The 18,741-nt window shown below is 48.6% G+C and overlaps 1 protein-coding gene across 1 annotated transcript; it reads right to left on the bottom strand.

Annotated features, from left to right (window-relative positions):
- Positions 1–1,257: 1,257 nt before the first annotated feature.
- zmp:0000000926 (ataxin-1-like) lies at positions 1,258–17,909 on the bottom strand. Its single transcript, XM_056424147.1, has 3 exons — positions 17,780–17,909; positions 3,299–5,006; positions 1,258–3,011 (listed from the first exon to the last, which is right to left on the bottom strand). The coding sequence occupies exons 2-3, from the start codon at positions 4,865–4,867 to the stop codon at positions 2,499–2,501; spliced, it is 2,082 nt and encodes a 693-aa protein (XP_056280122.1). The 5' UTR covers positions 4,868–5,006; positions 17,780–17,909; the 3' UTR covers positions 1,258–2,498.
- Between the last annotated feature and the right edge of the window lie 832 nt (positions 17,910–18,741).

Genomic DNA, 18,741 nt, shown 5'->3' with positions numbered 1-18,741 from the left:
CAAAATGAATAAACTTAGAATAATAAACAAAGCCAACAGCGATCTGGTTTAGCAGCAGGGGGGCGGGGCTTCTGGGCTCAGGTGGGGGGCGGGGCGGGGCTTGTGGGCTCTTGGCTTCTGGACAGTGTTCCTTCCTAATCGGCTATACTTTTGACTTTGGGCTGGTTTCTTTAAAAAAAATGGTTCAATTAATAATACCAAACAGAACGCAGTGAACCTCGCGTCCATTCCCTCGTGTTCTTATTTAATTGAAGAAGTGCTTGATGGACAGGAGACCATGAGAAATAAATGAAAAACCTGCTTAATTTGACATCTTCCTCATCGTCGACCGGGGAGTTTGTGAAGTCGTCTGCACTCTGCGGGTTGCTTTCTATTTATTTAACCTTTTATATTTGGTAATTTGATGCAGATATGAAGCTTTCTAGACGTTTCTGATGGACTGGTTTTACAAGTGGACTGGCAGGTTTTTTCCCCGTTTTTTTTCTTCTTCTGTTTTTCAGTGTGTCACCTGCGCCGCACCTTGACAACGTAGTTCCCCTCTGCTGCAGGATACTTCACACGGCTGGTGGGTAAACTGGAGCATCGGACCCGAGTGGATTTCACCGGCGTGGCCGTGAGTAAACTGCTACTTGTGTTCTTTCTTCCCGTGTACGATTATATTTCCTCAACTGGAAATTGATAACAAAACGCAAATTTTACCGCCCTGCAAAATACCTCCGCCGCTTAAAGTAGTGCTCTACTTTTCTTACAGAGCACTGTTTAAGTGACGTGAAGGACGATTTGTAATTCCAGATTTGGGTGTGGCTCTCCGGGGTCGTATTAAGTGATATGGGGATTCACCTTTCACCTTTTCTCCAACCGGAAATGGTTGTTTTTAATGGAGTAAAACTATGAACTAATAAGAGTGAAAGGGGACAACTTCTGTTTAAGGGGGGAGCGTTCATTTCCAATATAATTAGTTATTTAAATTAATAGTAATGCATCCTATTTAAAAAAAATATTTTGTGAGTCATATATGAATCTGACTGGTCACATTAATCTTCCAACTCACTGTATACTTTTAAAGTAGAAGTATACAGTAAGTGGTTGGGTATAGTTGATTAGTTTTATTTTTGAGTATATAGTGAGTTAGAATATTAAAATATGTTTTTAATATCTAAACGTCATAATAAAGCTGTTGGGAGCTCCTGTATTGGATGATATTTGAGGAGTATAGTACATTACAACACATGCCCGAGGAGAAATTCACACCTCTAATTAAATCTATAAAGCTTTTTTTCCTTTTTAATTCTAGCGAACATCAACAGATTCACAATTTTTTAAAAATATAATTTTTTTTTAGCTATAACATTTTAAAAAAAAGAAAGAAAAAAAATCAACAGGTAAAAGGTACATGTCTTTTTGAAAATAAAATACAACAAAATAAACACATAGAACTAAAGTGAGATTGTGTGCTGAATCAGAGGAGATACCCGTATCTGAGTTTAAAATACTTTCATCATTTTTCCCACCTTCAAAACAAATACAGTACGTAAAAATAAACGATATGGGAACAGAAGCGTGCGGTACACGAGGGGGGGGGGGGGGGGTCAAGTCAAGAGTATTCACAAAGCATCATGTTCCAACGTGTCATTAGCACCATCACTCCTCAGCCGTGCTGCACTTTTTCTTCTTTTTTTTCCACTCTTTCCATCATTCAGTTTTTAATGGAGAAAACGCCGCAAGTGTCGAGGCGCCGCGGCTCAGTTTTCATTAGTGTTCTCACTTTTCTCCGAGATAATGTTAAGAACACATTGGAGGGTAATGCCTTGACCAACGATCCGCTTGTTTAAAAGGCGACGAGTTGCTCATACATTCACCTTGGGCTCAGAAGCAAGAGAAAAATCCAATAAAAAAAAGAGAAAGAAATGCATTTGCGAAAGAATCGACAGAGAGATTGCATTAGATCTGTTTAGCATATTTACTGTAGATAACATCTGTAATGTAATATATATATATAGTTGACTTTTGTTCATATATATCTGCACTTCTTCAACAGCGTTTACTTTCATAACACTGATTGAAATTCGATACCCTGCAGAAAACACCGTCAGTCAGTGGGCGGGACGACGTTACAAAAAACCCAGAGTGACCACAGACAGGTGCTTGATTGTCTCACTAAACGTCTTCAGTGTGTCTGTGAGGAGCCGTCCGGAGGTCCTTCAGCGGCTGCTCCTCGCAGGGCTGTTCTGAGTAAGGTTGAGGGAAGGAAAGGAGAAGGAAGGAAAGGAAAGGAGGATACAACTAGGGCCAGACTAGAATCATATTTTGCGGACACCCGTAAATTGCGTTTTTCTATTGTTTAAAAAAAAAATCCTTCCCTGCAACCCTACCTTGAGGTCTCTCCATTGTTTGTCTTGGTGGGTGCATCAGAGACAAGGAGGGTGTGTGTGTGTGTGTGTGTGTGTGTGTGTGTGTGTGTAAATATGCATGTACACGTATGCATTTGCAAAAGATTTCTACTGCCACTTCATTAGCTTGCAGCCGTGAGGTAAATCCCGGAGGCTGTCATCAGTTCCAGTTGAGGGGAGGGTATCCGGGGCAGACCAGCGCCGTTTGCGTGGACGCGGCCGCTCCTCCGGGGCGGGAGGCTTGACGGCCGGAGCACGCGGAGGAGGAGGAGGAGGAGGAGGAAGAGGAGGAGGGGCCGGCGCGGCAGGAGGTGGGTGGTGAGGAAGAGGGGGCGGAGGAGGAGGAGGCGGCATCTCCTCCCTGTGCGAGTTGCCGGTCTCTCCCGCAGCCCGCGAGGGGAGGAGTTGCGTGCGTTGGGCCCTGGGGCCGACGCGCGTTTGTGTCCGGTGGGTTTGGGCGGGGGTGGGGGTGGGGGCGGGGGTGAGAGCCAGGCAGACGTCCCCCTCCATGAGCTGGCGGCATTGCAGGCCGTACAGCTGCGTGGTTCTCTGGGGGCAGCAAGAAGACCAGCCTCGGTCCTGCACGAAGAACGGGTACTCCACCAAGACCTTCAGGAGCTCCTGCACAAAACCACAACACAGTTACACACTCAACCGAGGGGGGGGGGTCTCTCATGCTTTCCCCTCATCGTCGCCACAACCTTGACTTCGGTGTGTAATAGCATGTGTAAAGGAATTCAAACGGACGCTTCCACCTGAGAACATCTACAGCGGGCCTGAAGTGTGACCCATTTCCATTCACACACTCATGCACTTAGTCATTAAATTACATCTGACATATGCTCGAATGCAGATGTCTGCCACTCGAGCTGCAAGCTGGAGCGCATATCGAGAGAGAGAAAGCTGACCTGAGTGTTGCGGTCCTTGAGGTGGACCTGCAGGTGGCTGAAGCCTTGCGCGCCGCCGGGGGAAATCAGCAGCACGGTGCAGGTGCTGAGGTGGAACTCCGGGGAGGTGTCGGCGCTCCTCAGGAAGTCCTCGGTCCGCAGCTCCTCCACCCGCTTCAACCGACCGCTGGCCAACTCGATCAGAGAACCCTTGCTGAAGTGAGGTAGGAGCTCGGGGGGAGGCGGCTGAAGGCCCGGCGGCGAGGCGTGAAGACGAGGCGGCGACGGCTCCCTCCCTCCGTCTCCGTCTCTCTCCCGTCGTCTCTCGCGCTCGCCGTCCCTCACTGGGTCTTTGTCCTGTTGCGGGGGCTTCTCTTTGTCTTTCCCCCTGAGTTTCTCTCTGTCTCTCTCGTGGTCTCGGTCCCGGTCTCTTTGCGACCTGTCGTGGCTGTTGGCTAGACCCAGGGGGGAGTGCGGCAAGTTCCTCAGAGTGTGCTGCCTGGGTCCGGGCTCCCTGTGCAGGTTGTACAGAGCGGTTCCTGAGGGGCTGTAGAGCGGGTAGGCCTGGACCTGAGGGCACGGTTGGCACACCGATCCCAAGGTGTAGTAGATCTGGGCTTCGGCTGGTGTGACGCCGAGGGGGTCCAACAGTCCCCCTCGGCCTGCCCTGGGGACCGGTCCCAGAGGATGGGGACTGGCCTTAACTATCCCATGCAAATGTCTGTCCTGCAGTGAGGAATGTGGCTCGGGGCCTTCCTGAGCTTGAGAGTCTGGCAAAAATGGCCCTCCGGCGTGGACGCGGGATATTAGATCGTCCTGCTGCCTCCGCCCACCGTTGGTGTGGGAGCTGTGTGGACCGATGTCCAGCCTGGTCCTGTCGTTCCCATATTCTCCTGTGAGCAGGGGCCTGGAGGCGGAGGCAGTCCTGCTGCCGGGCCCCTCCAGGCCGTTGGGCCTCTTGCCCAGGTATCTGTGTCTGTGTGCTTCGGCAAAGCTCGGATCTTGAGCGTAGAGGGAGTGGTGGCCGAACAAGTACGACGGGGAGAAGAGGGAGGAGCTGTTGTCCCGCCGGCCGCTGTTAATGTAGGACCATATCTCTCGGGAATCGGCCGGGAAGGGAGTCTTGAAGGAGGAGGACGGGGCGCAGGAGGAGGAAGGTGGCAAGGAGAGGGGCCCTTCCCCTCGGAGCCACCTGGAGTGGTGGGGCAGGGGCGAGGGGAGGGGATCGTCTCTCCAGGCGGCGGGAGACCCGGAGACCCTCCGCTCGGCGACCTGCCCCGGGAAAAGGGGGAGGGAGACGGAGGGAGAATAGCTGACGTGCCATGGCAGGGGCAGGGGGAGGCCTGGAGCCGGAAGGGGTGGAGGAGTATGGAGGAGATGGGGGTTTGGGTGAAGCAGAGCCCGTTCACCGGCCTCCCTGCCTCCGTCCCCTCCTCCTCCTTCTCCTCCTCCTCCTCCGCAGGACCGACTCCGGAGCGGCACCGGGGGTTTGAACTCGTCCAGAGGGACGCGGCGCTCCGCCGATCCTTGCCGAGACTCCCTCTTCTTGGGAGGGAGGCACTCTTTGCCGCGGTCGTGGCTGGGATTCATGGGTGGATCACGCAGCGGGCACCCCCGGGGGGCCCAGGCTAGGTCACATGGGCCTCACGGGAGAACGCGGGCCGCAGACAGAGGGGACGGCCGCTCGGCAGCATCACCGTTGAGTCCGTCTCGCTGAAGCGCCGCTCACCTGGAGGACCGGGAGGTAAACCGGGGGGGGGGGGGGGGGGGGGGGCGGGGACAGAAGAAGGAGAGATTTAGCGTGAACGCGGGAAAAGGTGCCGGCACCCAGCGGCGTCGTTAAGACGTGCAATCAAACATCCGTCTGCGTCAGACGGATGGCGAGAAATCAGCCGGCGACTCTCGAATGTATGAACGACGTGGAAAAGGTCAGAGAGGCATTCTGACGGCTGCCGCTAATTAGTCATTTCCTCCTGTGCACCGCGGCGGGACTCAAACTACCCATTTTACTCGTTTCATTCAAACACATTACTCCCACATGTGGAGTAAAAATACATTCTGCAGCCAATGAAGTTCAGAGTCACACACACACACACACACACACACACTCACAGAGCGCTCACAGCAGGAGAGTTTTCATCGCTGACTCTCAGGGGGATGATTGGAATATGTAGATAGGATTTTTTTTCATGAACCACCCCCACGACACCCCCGGGTGTTCTCTGTATTCCATACAAGCGTATACTACTACCAGCCCCCCCCCCCCCCCCCACCGCAGCAGACACACACACACACACAACTACTCCCCTCGGGCGGCTGTACTTACTCCCCCAGTGAACGGCAAAGCTGGTCACCGCCCACCCGAAAGCTGACAGAGCCACTGTTGATATTACCACCAGTTGTTTGTGGATACAGGATATGTGTCTTTGCATATTAATTATGTGTCACAGCAGGTTGTGTGTGTGTGTGTGTGTGAGAAGGGGGTGGAAATGTGTGTGATTGTCTCTGTGTGTGCCGTGTTTCTTTTTCCATTTTTCTTTTTGTTGTTTTCCCGTGAGAAATGTGTGAATGTGTTTATTTGTTTGGGTCCCCATGTGTGTGTGTGCGTGTGTGTGTGTGTGCATGTGTGTGTGTGTGTGTGTGTGTTTTGTGTTTGTGTTCGAGTCCTCGAATGTGTCAGAGATTTCGCAGTCTTGTTTCATTCAGCGAGAAGTGCGGGGGAGCTCGACTTATTCTCCGACAAACGTTTTAAATGAGCTCCGGTAGCCCAGCTGCTCCCTCCTCCTCCTCCTCCTCCTCCGCCGCTCCCGCCACAACACCACCGCTCCGTGCTGCCACTCAGCCCCGCACTCACCCTGCAAGTCTGTCTCAACAGCCTATACCAACTCCCTGCCGTCTCACCATCCGCCACACTGTCACCATGGCAACTGCGTCCACATACCCACACGCGCACGCACGCACACACACACACACACACAGCCCAGAGAGAGGTTAGATGGGGATACTCCATGGAGAGGCAGATTAAACTGTTGCTCATCAAGTGACTCGGTCCAAAAACAGAATAAGTGTCGGAGTGAAGCAAGCTGTTTGTGCATCTGAGTGGAAAACTGCAAACTGGGTGGCGAGAGAGGGGGGTGTGGGTGGGGGGGGGATTAATTGTCCCAGACACTTGCTCACATGATGGAGTCGAACTCGGGGAATGTTTATGATGTTAAACCGCGTCAAATTCAAATTAGCTGGTATTTCTTCAGCCGAAAGACAACACGGCCTCACGCGGGCTGGAGATGACCCTTGACCTCCGCGGTTCATGAATTATTGCTACGCTTGAGATGAAATGCATTTGAATAATTGGAAATCATCACCTCACATACCCACACATCATCTTTTTTTCTTTCTCTCTCTCTCTCCATCCTTTAATCCCAGAATAATCAGTATTATGATGATTTTATTAATCTATTAAATGTTTTATATAATAAAAAGGATAACATCAGTACCCGCTCGGTTATATAAAAAGGAGAAAAAAAACGTGATAATCATATTCAAATTAAATTCAGCCAATTAAAAAAGGAAGAATCTGTAACGATGCTTAAAACACATTTAATTGAGATCTTAAAATATATGTTTTTTCATTCAAGTGCCAGAGAGGAATCAAAAGGTCAGAATCTAGTTTTTTTGTCTAGAATCCAGATTTCTGACGACAACAATCTAGTTTCGGCGCCGACACCCCTCGTCAATTTTTTCCCCCAACAGCCCTTGTGAGAAAGAAAAGACCTCATATAAACTTGTCCAAAAAAAAAAGAAAAGTGAAGAAAACAAAGAAGACAATTGTGCATGTGGAGGAGTTTGCAGAATGAACTCCTACACTGGAGTTTAGCTGGAGCTACATTTAAATATATCAACTCAGACAGAGCTCAGGCATAATCATGCTACGCCCTCCTTCCAAGAAAAAAACCTTTTGAATTGCCATGCAACATAGTAGAAATAATATAAATGCGATGCATCTTAAATGCTCCTAACATTTGTATTTCCTGTGTGAGACGCTCACATTCCTCAACTTTCTCTCAAGTAATTGTCGATTTCGACATATCCGTCTGCGCCGCTCCACCTCATCCCGCCTTTTCTCATTTGTCAAATGCACCGTATACTCTGCAACCTCACACACACACACACACAAAAGAATAAAGAAAGCCGAACCAGAGAATATTTGTTTTCACATTTGTTTGCCATCAAACAGAACATCGACTGATGGCTTCGAGGTGCTGAACCGGAGCAGCTGGAGGACGTGGGAGCGGGTTCATGGAGTTCTCTCCAAGCCGGGTTGTCGCGATGGGACCGCGAGACTGACCTGAGCGCTGGCTGAGCAGACGTCCCGGCGTCGGACGTCGTTCATATTTCAGTTCCTCCCCCCGGAGGGGTCAAGCCGCTCCTCCTCGAGCTCCTCGACGGCGCCGCCGCGAGTTACAACACCCTCAGATATCTGCCGCCTCCAGCTGCACGCCGCCTCTGATCTCCACGTGCACGAAATAACACCAGCGAGCCCACCGAACTGAGGGGAAGAACTGAGAGCCTGCTATCCGTCGCTCGGTCTGTGTGTGTGTGTGTGTGTGTGTGTGTGCAAAGGGCTGAGGAAATGAGTAATATCGAGCAGCGAGAAACATGTCTGCTATGCAGAGCCACACAGGCAGACCAGTTGCTGCTGCCGCCCACTTGCTTTAATCACTGTGAGGGCTACACACACACACACACACACACGCACACACGGAGATTATATACAGGGACGGTATATGTTGATTCTAAGCCTCCTTTGTGTCGTCTTCAAAGGCAATGTACGCATTCCACTCAAGTTCCACCGGGTTAGATGAACCTTTTCAAACCTTGAACACCAAAAACAACAAAAAAAGAGTCGCTCAGTAATCAATTCAGTCAATCGCGTAATCGTTCATCTATGTTTGTGAAGACGTGTTGGCACATAAAAGAGAGGGGGGGGGGGCAGAGAGACAGTTGATGAGAGACGGGGAGGCTCATCATCCTACACACACACACACACACACACTCTCTCAGACTCTTCGGCTGCCTCTGACTCAAAACCAAACCTCACGTCCATCAACACGCACACTCACACACTCACACATACGCACACGCACACATGCACACGCACGTCACACGCGTTCCTTTTTTTGTCTATCTGTAGTTTTCCTCTGAATTTGCGTCCTTTGTTCTCACCAAAGCACTTTTGTGACAACCCTGTTGTTAAAAGAGCTTTTTTTTATGAATACATTAGATTTCACTTCATATTCACAAACACACACGCACACACACACACACACGCACACACACGCACACACAGGAGCGCAGCGGGAGGGCTCTGAATGATTTGCCTCCGTGATTCAGGGGCAGGTGAAGTGTGTCGGTATGGCTCGTGTCAGGGCTGGAGCTCATTCGACGGCAAGAAATCAAAAATCCTTTCGGTATAGAAACCGACAAAATGGTAAACGGGCGAAAGGTTGACGTCTATTACCCCCCCCCCCGCTGGTAGAGGAACGAGGCCAAAACCTCAGTTCAGACATGCTCGCGTTAAATATCGGTGCAGAAAAATGCCATTTAAAAAAAAAGGGGGATAAATAGGATTTAATGAAGCGATTACCGGTGCCGGATTGTGAGGAGCGATGTTTACTCGGGCAGACTCGGATCCAACAGCGTTCTGGATATGGAGGTCGACCTCGTCGAACTTCTCAACCTCGATAGAGCGGAGAGAGAAACAATAAAGCTCATCGGGTTCGACACGTGGAAGGGGACGAGGAGCACGTCTCCTCTGACATTTAGGAGATTCCTTTCATTTGGAGAGAATGAAATGATGTGCACGGAGGTTGTGTGGGCACACGGCGCCGTCTGCTCTGGCATTTGCTGTCTCCGTGTGGGTTTATTACAAGTTTATTACAAAATTAGAAGGGTAGAGAGATTTTTTAATTTTTGGGGAGTTTGTTTTGGAGTGTTTTGGGGTTTCTAATAGTTCAGGGTTAAGTTATGCCAAATGGCAATTTAATTTGAATTATGTCTCAACAAAAGTTACCACAATATGTATTGTTAGTCTATAAATCTTAAATATATTTAAATGAAAAGAATCTGTTCATGCAATAAATAAAGGAACAAAAAGGCCAATAATTAACGGTTTCTTAAAAGTTGGTTTACAAACTAATTGATGTTCACTGTAATTTATTTTAAAGATTTAAAAAACCTTCGCTGATTTGAATGCTGACAGCATCTAAAAATAAAGTTGCCGCTCAAATATTTCTTCTCTGAGTATATTAAACCAATAACTCAGGTGACGGAGTGGGATTTTCAAAATAAAGTGTCCATCACATGATATATATATAATGAACCAACATATTAAAACTCATGATAATCATACTTTATATATTAAAATATATAACGGTAATTAAATAGGAAATAATACAGTGTCATAAAGCAAATAAAATAATTCAACATAAATCATGCCAGCATTTGAAATAGATTTCGACGAAATAGTCCAGTCAGAGTGAAAGAGGAGAAAATAGAGCACCGTGTTCATCAAAGATTGTTTACTACGATATAGAGATATGGATATAGAGATATATAAATGACTGTTGTGTTCTACTTACGCATGCACACTTTGATCTGGAGCATATTCAACACACACACACACACACACACAGATCAACACAGCCAAAAAAACACCAGCAAATACAGTGGAGTCACACTGTGCTGTCAATCCTTTATGTGCACCACTGACACACACACACACACACACACACACACACACACACACACACACACACACACACACACACAGGGTCAGGTCTAGACAGGAGAGGTCAGACGAGTCACCCAGCAAACCGAAGGCGGTGGACGTGTCGAGTAACCAAAGGGGTCAACGTTGTCTCCAACAGGTCGGCCGTGACATCCTCCCCTCCGCAGATCGGTATTGAACACGTCTCCTTTCTTTGCATTTAAAAACCGCATTTTGCATCCCCTTCCTCTGGTGCGTATGGCCCGGTATGGGGTGTCTGCTCACGTTTCAGGCCCAGCGGAGGATCTATGATGGACGTCTGATGCAGCAGAAATTTGTTGCTGAATGTAACAGATCTGAAAAGAGGGGAGGGGGATGGGGGGCGGTGGGTAGAGGACGCAGACAGAGAGAGAGAGAGACAGAGAGAGAGAGAGAGAGAGAGTCGGCGTGGGGAGGGGAGGAGGGGAGTACTACTAGGCCGTGTGTGGTGGCTTACTCCACAAGGAGCAGGGCTAAGCTGATGAAAGGGACAGGGTGATACGGGGCGATGGCTTATTGGGCGAAGGGCGAGGTCGGCCCTCGGTGTGTGTGTGTGTGTGGGGGGGGGGGGGGGGGGCGGCTCCTCCTTCGACTGGATGAGCCAGCAACTCTGCAACTCAAAGACCCCATTTAGGAGTGACTCCTTTTCTGGAAAATCTGCTCAGTCATGAAAAGACGAACACCCCTTTGCCCGGGGGGGGGGGGGGGGGGGTTCTGATGGAGGACAAAGTGTGCGCCCCCCCCCACCCCCTTAAACATGCGTTCACCGCCCGTAAAAAACAAAACATTGCAAGGAGCCAGCTGACTGATGCGGGACGAGAGGACGACGGCCGTAATGTGTTACTGGGTTAATCCCACGTGAATCCCAACTGGTGCGGCCTAAGGAAGGCTTAGTATAGTTCTGGGAGGAAATCCCCGCCCCCTCCCCTGTGTAGTGGTACAGACCATCAGCCCTTTGGGTATAAATAGGGCAGCTACGGCTCCTTAAGCCGGCTTTTACGCAATATCAGTTAAAAATATGACTCGACTAATTACATGCAGGTCAGCCAGTCAGCAGGAGCAAAAAAAGAAAAGCGCTCTTCCTCTGACTGCTGCAGTGTCTACAGCCAACAGGTATTATGCAAACCTCGTGGGTGTGATTGACTCAGGCGGGCGCATGATGTCATTCATTGACATTTAAGTGTCTGCTGATGGGAGTTTCATTTTTGCACTTTTCCCACTCACTGTCTCTCTGCTGCATTTGCAGCATCTTCAACCGCAGAGAGAGAGAGAGAGATGAATCTGTATGGATCACAAAGTTAAAAAAACAAACAAACCTGACACAAACGTCTTCCAGCGTGCCACCGTGAAGTTAGGCCTCAGCCATTCTTACGCAACAGTCGGCGAGCAGTGATGTCACAGTGCGCCGACGCCGTCACGCTTCCATCCTCGCAGCTCTCACGAGTTTTCGTCTAAATGAGTTTTTCCTACTTTCTCAACACGCTAGAGAGAGAGAGAGAGAGAAAGAGAGAGAGACTCGGAGAGAGCGAGACAAAGTCTGATGGGGTGTAGAAACAGTTTGAAAAAGAGAGAGAACAAAGTGTTTGTTTGTGTGTGTGTGTGTGTGTGTGTGTGTGTGTGTGTGTGCGTGGAAGAAGGGGCCGGATTACTTTTCATTCCAAAAAAGATGTGGTTGTTTTTGGCTCGGTCCCCATGGCGACTGACAGTGGAACTGTGCGTTGCTCTGTTTGTTTCTCTTGTTTAGCAGCAAAATGTCAGCGAGTTCTGCACGCCGCCTCCAGCCCGAGAGGAGCGCGGGGGGCTCAAGGGCCGCCATTCACTTTGAGAGAGACCGTCTAGACCGGCTTCAAAGATGCCGTCTGGATTAACTGTATTCAAGGCAACATCGCTATACACTCGCCCATTATCGCTGCGCACTCCCACATCAGATCCGACACACACAAACAAACACACACACACACACACACACGCACACACGCAAACAAACACACTCAACACACGGCTTGTGCTGTTGGTGCTGGACGGTTGCTGCAAATTCTATTTAAATAGGATTGAGTGGGTTTAATGCTCGTTTTTTTTTCTTTTTTCGGAAATTAAAATAGGGAGACGCAGATATTTAATAATAATAATGATAATAAAAAAAGTCTAATTAAATTAGAAAAATATGTTTTTGCTGACTGATTTTTTTTGTCGCAGAGGATTAAAAAAATAAAAAATGTACTCGAGAAGCAAGGGCAGGGAAGGTAATACGCAACTTCCGGACCGTCTCCCAGGACACTATTGATGCTATAGGCCACAGGATGTCTCATATGATACACTTTCTGTACAGTGATACCAAAACCGATACCGGGCCATTTGTTGCGTTTTGTCTGTACGCAGGGAGCAGATTTCCCGATCCGCTGGGCAGGCCTGGTTTGAAAAGAAAACATATTCCGTATATATATATATATATATATATACTGTGGGGGCGTTTAAAGGTCGTTGACCCCTATTGAAGATGAAGTGTAGGAGGAGGAGGAGAAGATACCGCTCCATCGCACACAAGTGCGAGCGGGTCGGGGCCGAAGAAAAACAATCCGTGAGCAAATACAAATAGCGAAGGACAACGTTTGTTAACTGACGGATCGCACGTTTACATTGCGTGCCCGCAAAGTACTTCACACGTGTGTGTGTGGGTCTGAACGTAAATGCATCCCCGTGAAATGCCACTTTCTTGCACCTCCCTCTCGTGGGACATACATCAAGAGAGAAGTAGAGGAGTTGCCCCCTGGTGGTCAGGAGAGAGAATGCAGCTTTAACACATACATCATAGACTTCTTTACAACCCCCTGGTGGTCAGGAGAGAGAATGCTGCTTTAAAACATTCAGGATTGACTTCTATACAACCAAAGGAGTCGCTCCCTGGTGGTCAGGAGAGAGAATGCAGCTTTAACACATGAAGCATAGACTTCTATACAACCTGAGGAGTGGCCCCCTGGTGGTCAGGAGAGAGAATGCAGCTTTAACATATGCATTATAGACTTCTATACAACCCCCTGGTGGTCAGGAGAGAGAATGCTGCTTTAAAACATTCAGCATTGACTTCTATACAACCAAAGGAGTCGCTCCCTGGTGGTCAGTAGAGAGAATGCAGCTTTAACACATGAAACATAGACTTCTATACGACCAGAGGAGTCGCCCCCTGGTGGTTAGTAGAGAGAATGCAGCTTTAACACGTGAAACATAGACTTCTATACGATCAGAGGAGTCGCCCCCTGGTGGTTAGTAGAGAGAATGCAGCTTTAACACATGAAACATAGACTTCTATACGACCAGAGGAGTCACCCCCTGGTGGTCAGAAGAGAGAATGCAGCTTTAACACATGAAACATAGACTTCTATACGATCAGGAGTCGCCCCCTGGTGGTTAGTAGAGAGAATGCAGCTTTAACACATGAAACATAGACTTCTATACGATCAGAGGAGTCGCCCCCTGGTGGTTAGTAGAGAGAATGCAACTTTAACACATGAAACATAGACTTCTATACAACCAGAGGAGTCGCCCCCTGGTGGTTAGTAGAGAGAATGCAGCTTTAACACATGAAACATAGACTTCTATACGACCAGAGGAGTCGCCCCCTGGTGGTCAGAAGAGATAATGCAGCTTTAACACATGAAACATAGACTTCTGGCGATACCACCGAGCTGCTCTACTGTTCCCTAAATGGGAAGCCAAGTTAATTGTGGATACGGAGCCACGTATACAACTCTGTTGACACACAGCAGCTGTATTACATATTGCTTGGTTTGTCAGTTTATCTTAATAATTCAAACATGTCGCTAGCTGCACTTATAAATTAATTAAATGAAGTACAGTACGAGCTCGTTAGGGCGGCGCAGTTTCGAGAAAATGTCGCCGAACTCGACTTCGAGTGACAGCGAGAGGCATCATCCATCACACATCCTCCGATGGCCCAGCGAGCGAGAAGAGGAAGAGGGCGATATAGAATACGATGAATAAATGAAAAGGTCACATGGGGGGGGTCTCAAATAGATTCAAAGGGGCGAAAAGACGACAATCTTCTCAGAGCAAACATTACATCATACGACCCTGAAAAACCTGTGCACGAATCCGTGTGATCACGCAAATGTGTAGTGTCTGTGTGAATGTACACTCTAAGTGTTCCTTCTCTGTCTGCCCCCCCCCCCCCCCCACACACTCTCTCCGTCTTTTCCTTTCACTCAACTGGCTGTTTGAGAGCACACACTCTACGTGGGTGAGAGTGCCGGAGTATATGACTGTCGACACAAGGTGTGTGTGTGTGTGTGTGTGTGTGTGGTGCTGTAGGTAGAGCGAGGCACAGCAGGGTGTAAAGGAGCACTGTGATAATGACAGGCCATGCATTATATAACATGCAGATTGCATAAGAAGGAGATTATTTTAGGTCCAGATATTGAGGATGTATAACTTATATATTTTTTCCACGTGGGTGTGTCCAGCACTATGCGCACCTCTAAGTGCAAGGATGTGTGTTTGTGTGAAAATGTTCTGCAATGTGCTCTTTTTTTGTTGTTCTTTCAGTGTCTGGAAGGAGTGTGTGGGCGTACGTAAACTAAGTGTATTATGTGTTTGTAAGGTGGGGCGGGCATGAATGTTTTCAGATTTCTTTCATAGCTTTCTGCATATCAAAACAAGTATGTGGGAATGTTGGCACATTTGTGCGTAGTGTGCACAAGTGTGTCTTTATTGCGAGCTCCCACTCATTATCACTTTTAGACTTAAAGGGGATGACTCTCCTCCGGCTTGTAACTTTCAGATTTAGTGGGTTTTTTCTTCCGTGTTTGAGAACATGCTGAAATTGTATTTATTCCTTTAAACATGCACCTCTATGGGCTGAAGAACTTTTATAACACATAAAAACCGGTATGCTCCATACTTGTAATAAACTAGATCCTCCCTCGCAGGTTATGCTGTCTGTGTACATATGTGCCGTGTCACGGCCTCTACTGCTTTAAAAACATTTTTTTATTGTGTTTATTCTCAAAAGCAGAGTACAAAAGCAGGGAGAAAATGAAAAATGACAAGTGCAATGTGTAACTGTGTACTCTGCAGTTATACATTGCACTTGTCATTTTTCATTCCCCCCCCCAAACAAAACAAATCTCACTGCTTCAATTGTCAAAAAGCACATTACAGTATTCATAGTTCAAGTATACACAAAAGTGAAAATGGTGTCGGAGGGTAATACAGTCAAACAGAAACCAGTAGTGAGTTTTAGAAATCGTAAGTTATTGCTAATTCCTACAACTTTTTTTTTCTAAAGAAAAAGAAAAGAAAAAAGAAACGTCAAGGGCCACAGAAACGGTTTATGAATCTAATGAGAGAGTCTTCCTGGTTTTCATTTTTGGATCCCTGTTTTTTTTTTGCTGACAAAAAAATAGACGATACGCGGCAAATCTGTCGATGAAATACGTTAAATGTTATGTTGGTTTCAGTTTGCTCATAGATTTTTTAAATGTCATATTTCCATTTTGGAGTGTGTTAAAAATATGTAAAAATGTTGACATTGTATTTATATGCTCCTCTATGGGCTGAAGAACTTTTAAGAATCTCCATCGGGAGTATGGAGCATACCGGTTCCGTGTCACGCATTGCCGAAACCGGTACGCTCCATACTTGTCATAAACTAGTCCCTCCCTCGCAGGTCATGCTGTCTGTGTACATCTGTGCCGTGTCACGGCCTCTACCGCTTTTCATATATATTTTTTATTATGTTGGTTTTGGTTTCTTCATAGATTTTTTAATGTAATATTTCCATTTTGGCTGTGTTGAAAAGAGATTAAAAGAAAACAAAAAATCCTATCAACGATACACTCACAAATCAAAACAACTTTAGCTTTTAAATCTGAATGAATCATACATTTATATAACGGGACCGCGCTACTCCAAAAGCACATGTAGGACGTAGCCTCGTTTTTTCTTCTTCTAATTTATACCCGATAAACACATCTGTTTCCACAGATGTTTCCTCACATTACCAAAAAGAGTCATTTAAAAAATATACCGTGATATAATACTGTCACTGCAAAGCAAGAAAAAAAGAAAAGAAAAACCCAGTGAGATGTACATTTGGGGTGACATCATCACGAGGTTCTGGTCCTACAGGATGCGTTGTGTGGAGTCACAGAAGTGAGGCGGAGAGTCTCCGTGTGTGCCGCTGCCTCCTCGCTCCATGCATGAGTGTGCCCCTGTAAAAATAGACCTCTTAAAGGGCCAGCGGCCACTCAACCTTCTCCCACGAGCCCGTTCTGCTCTTCAGGGTGACAGTATAAGAAACACGGGATGGGAGGACGTGCTGTTGTTCCCATTCAGCCCACAGAGACCAGTTGGACTGTTTTCCCACGAGATGTAAAAAAAAAAAAGAAACACATTCAGTTTCTCTTAATCATCACCATTCATGAGGACACCTCTCTGGTACAATACCAGGGTCATAAAACAAAAGCTCCAGGTTCATCTAAGTGAGTTACTATGACTCGCATATTAAAACTCGACCACCTCGCCACACACTCGCCCCGCCGCAGACCGCCCTCTGTGATTGTGACGAGTGAATGAAGTCGGCGGGGACGAATGTCATCTTCTGGCTTTTGGGGGGACTCTTTGAACCCTGCGAGGAGGTGTTCCTGTACGTGCAGCATATCACTGCAGCAGAAGGACATGCGGCGTGCTGTGGCAGAAATAGACACGCGGAAATCGCAATCGTGTCGCCGTTGTGTCTCTCCTGTTTTTTTTGCGAGAATGGCGAGAAAACGAGGAGGGGGTCGTGGTAACGGAAACCTCAGACGCGGCGGCGGCGCCCCCCCCCCCCGCAGAGGGTACGCACACATGTCGCCTTGAGGCCGTGTGGCGTAAAAAGTTGCGGCGAGAAGTCTCTGGGATGAGAAGTCACGGTCCGTTCCAGATGCCCGATGCACACCTGGCGCATCCTCTCTTTTGACCCGCCCCCAACATCGGCACCTCCTATTTTCTCTCTCATCCTCCTCCTCCTCCTCCCTCATTTCCCACCTCTTTCCGAATCCACAGCCTCCCGCCACACACACACACACACACCCACACACACCCTCGACTGCTGGACGAACCCCACCCTCACCAATCTCATATCTGTTCCCCCCAGTGTGTGGGGGCTCCTCCAGGGCCCCTGGCTATCTCTGGACCAGGGCTATTTAAACCCACTGCTCTAATTCTGAAAGTCCTGATCTGCCGTCATGCTGAGTGATGAACCTCCACCCCTCTCTCTCTCTCTCTCTCTCTCTCTCTGCCTGTCTTCGTCCTCCTCACACACACTCCTCGGCTGTGGATCTGTCACACTCTCCCTCTCGTTCACACACTCTCTGTTATGCCCTTCCACACACGCACAAACACTCCCACTCACAGGTGCCGATTTACATGAGGGTATACGCTCATTCACGCACACACACACACACACACACACAGATATGTTTTTGCCGTCTGTAATTAACCCGGCTCGCTCTTAAGATGACCCGATCACAGACACTCCTGAACCTGTTTCCTCAGAGCATTTAAACACACACACAGCTCAGTGTGTTTATCCCTTCATTCAAAGTTGGCAACACACCTGCACTCCCTCTCATCTACACACACACACACACACACACACACACACACACACACACACAGGAGGAAGCGGTGTGGTCACATACCTCGCCGGGTGCCTTCGCGTAGCAGAGAGTTTACTCATTGGACCAGCGAGCATGCATGGCACGTAGAAATATCCAGTTTTGAGCCCGCGAGCCTCTTCTTCTTCCTCTCTACCGCTCAGCCTCCCCTTCCTTCATCCTATTCCTGCCTCTCTCCTCCTTCTCACTCTCTAAACGCCTCTTTGCTCTCTCTCTCTCTCTCTCCCCCCCGCGAGTGCACTCTCTCTCTTTCTCTCTCTCTCCCCAGCTCGCTTGATCTCTCCAACCCCCTCCCTCCCTCCCTCCCTCCTCTCTCGCCGCCGCTCTAACTTACAAGCACACACACACACACACTCACACACGCACCTTCTATCTCACCCCTTACAACTTCAATCTACACTCATCCCTCTGAGTAAGTCTCTCTGACACACGGTGACACTTGATAACTTTTTTCCTTCTCCCCTGCCTAATATGCTCCCTCCCTCCCTCCCTCCGTCCCTCCCCCCTCTCTGGGAGTGTATAATTAGACAGAGCTCGGTGGTAATACAGTCAGGCTCATTGTGGGAGCCTTAGCATCGCCGCTCGTGTTTGGCTGATAGCCCGGCGGCTTCACTCATTAACCTCCCTCCGAGCTGCAGAGCGGGCCGGCCCGCGGGGCTCGTGCCATTCGCTGCGACAACCTCAGCCTCTTCGTAGCCCGGCGGCCAATCGCAGTCCACGTGGACGCCCCAGGGCCGGGGCGTCGGGGGGTCGAGGTGCGCCGAGGCCGGGGGCGCCAGGTGTCGTATCGGTGAGGGAGTTAAACATCGTCGCTGAGCGTCGACATGTGGACGAGTCGGCGTCAGTCGCGAGGAGTCGCTTCTCTTTTAGCGTCAATCGCTCGGTCGTGATCTGCGTGCGGTGGCATCATGTGCTTGAAACCACAAAAGACCACTCACACATTTTATTGTGAAACCACAGTGAGCTATGGGATTGCCCTATGCGTG

The sequence above is a fragment of the Pseudoliparis swirei genome, chromosome 9, assembly GCF_029220125.1.
Source record: "Pseudoliparis swirei isolate HS2019 ecotype Mariana Trench chromosome 9, NWPU_hadal_v1, whole genome shotgun sequence".
Lineage (NCBI taxonomy): Eukaryota > Metazoa > Chordata > Actinopteri > Perciformes > Liparidae > Pseudoliparis > Pseudoliparis swirei.
This window is presented reverse-complemented; position numbering and strand designations above follow the sequence as displayed.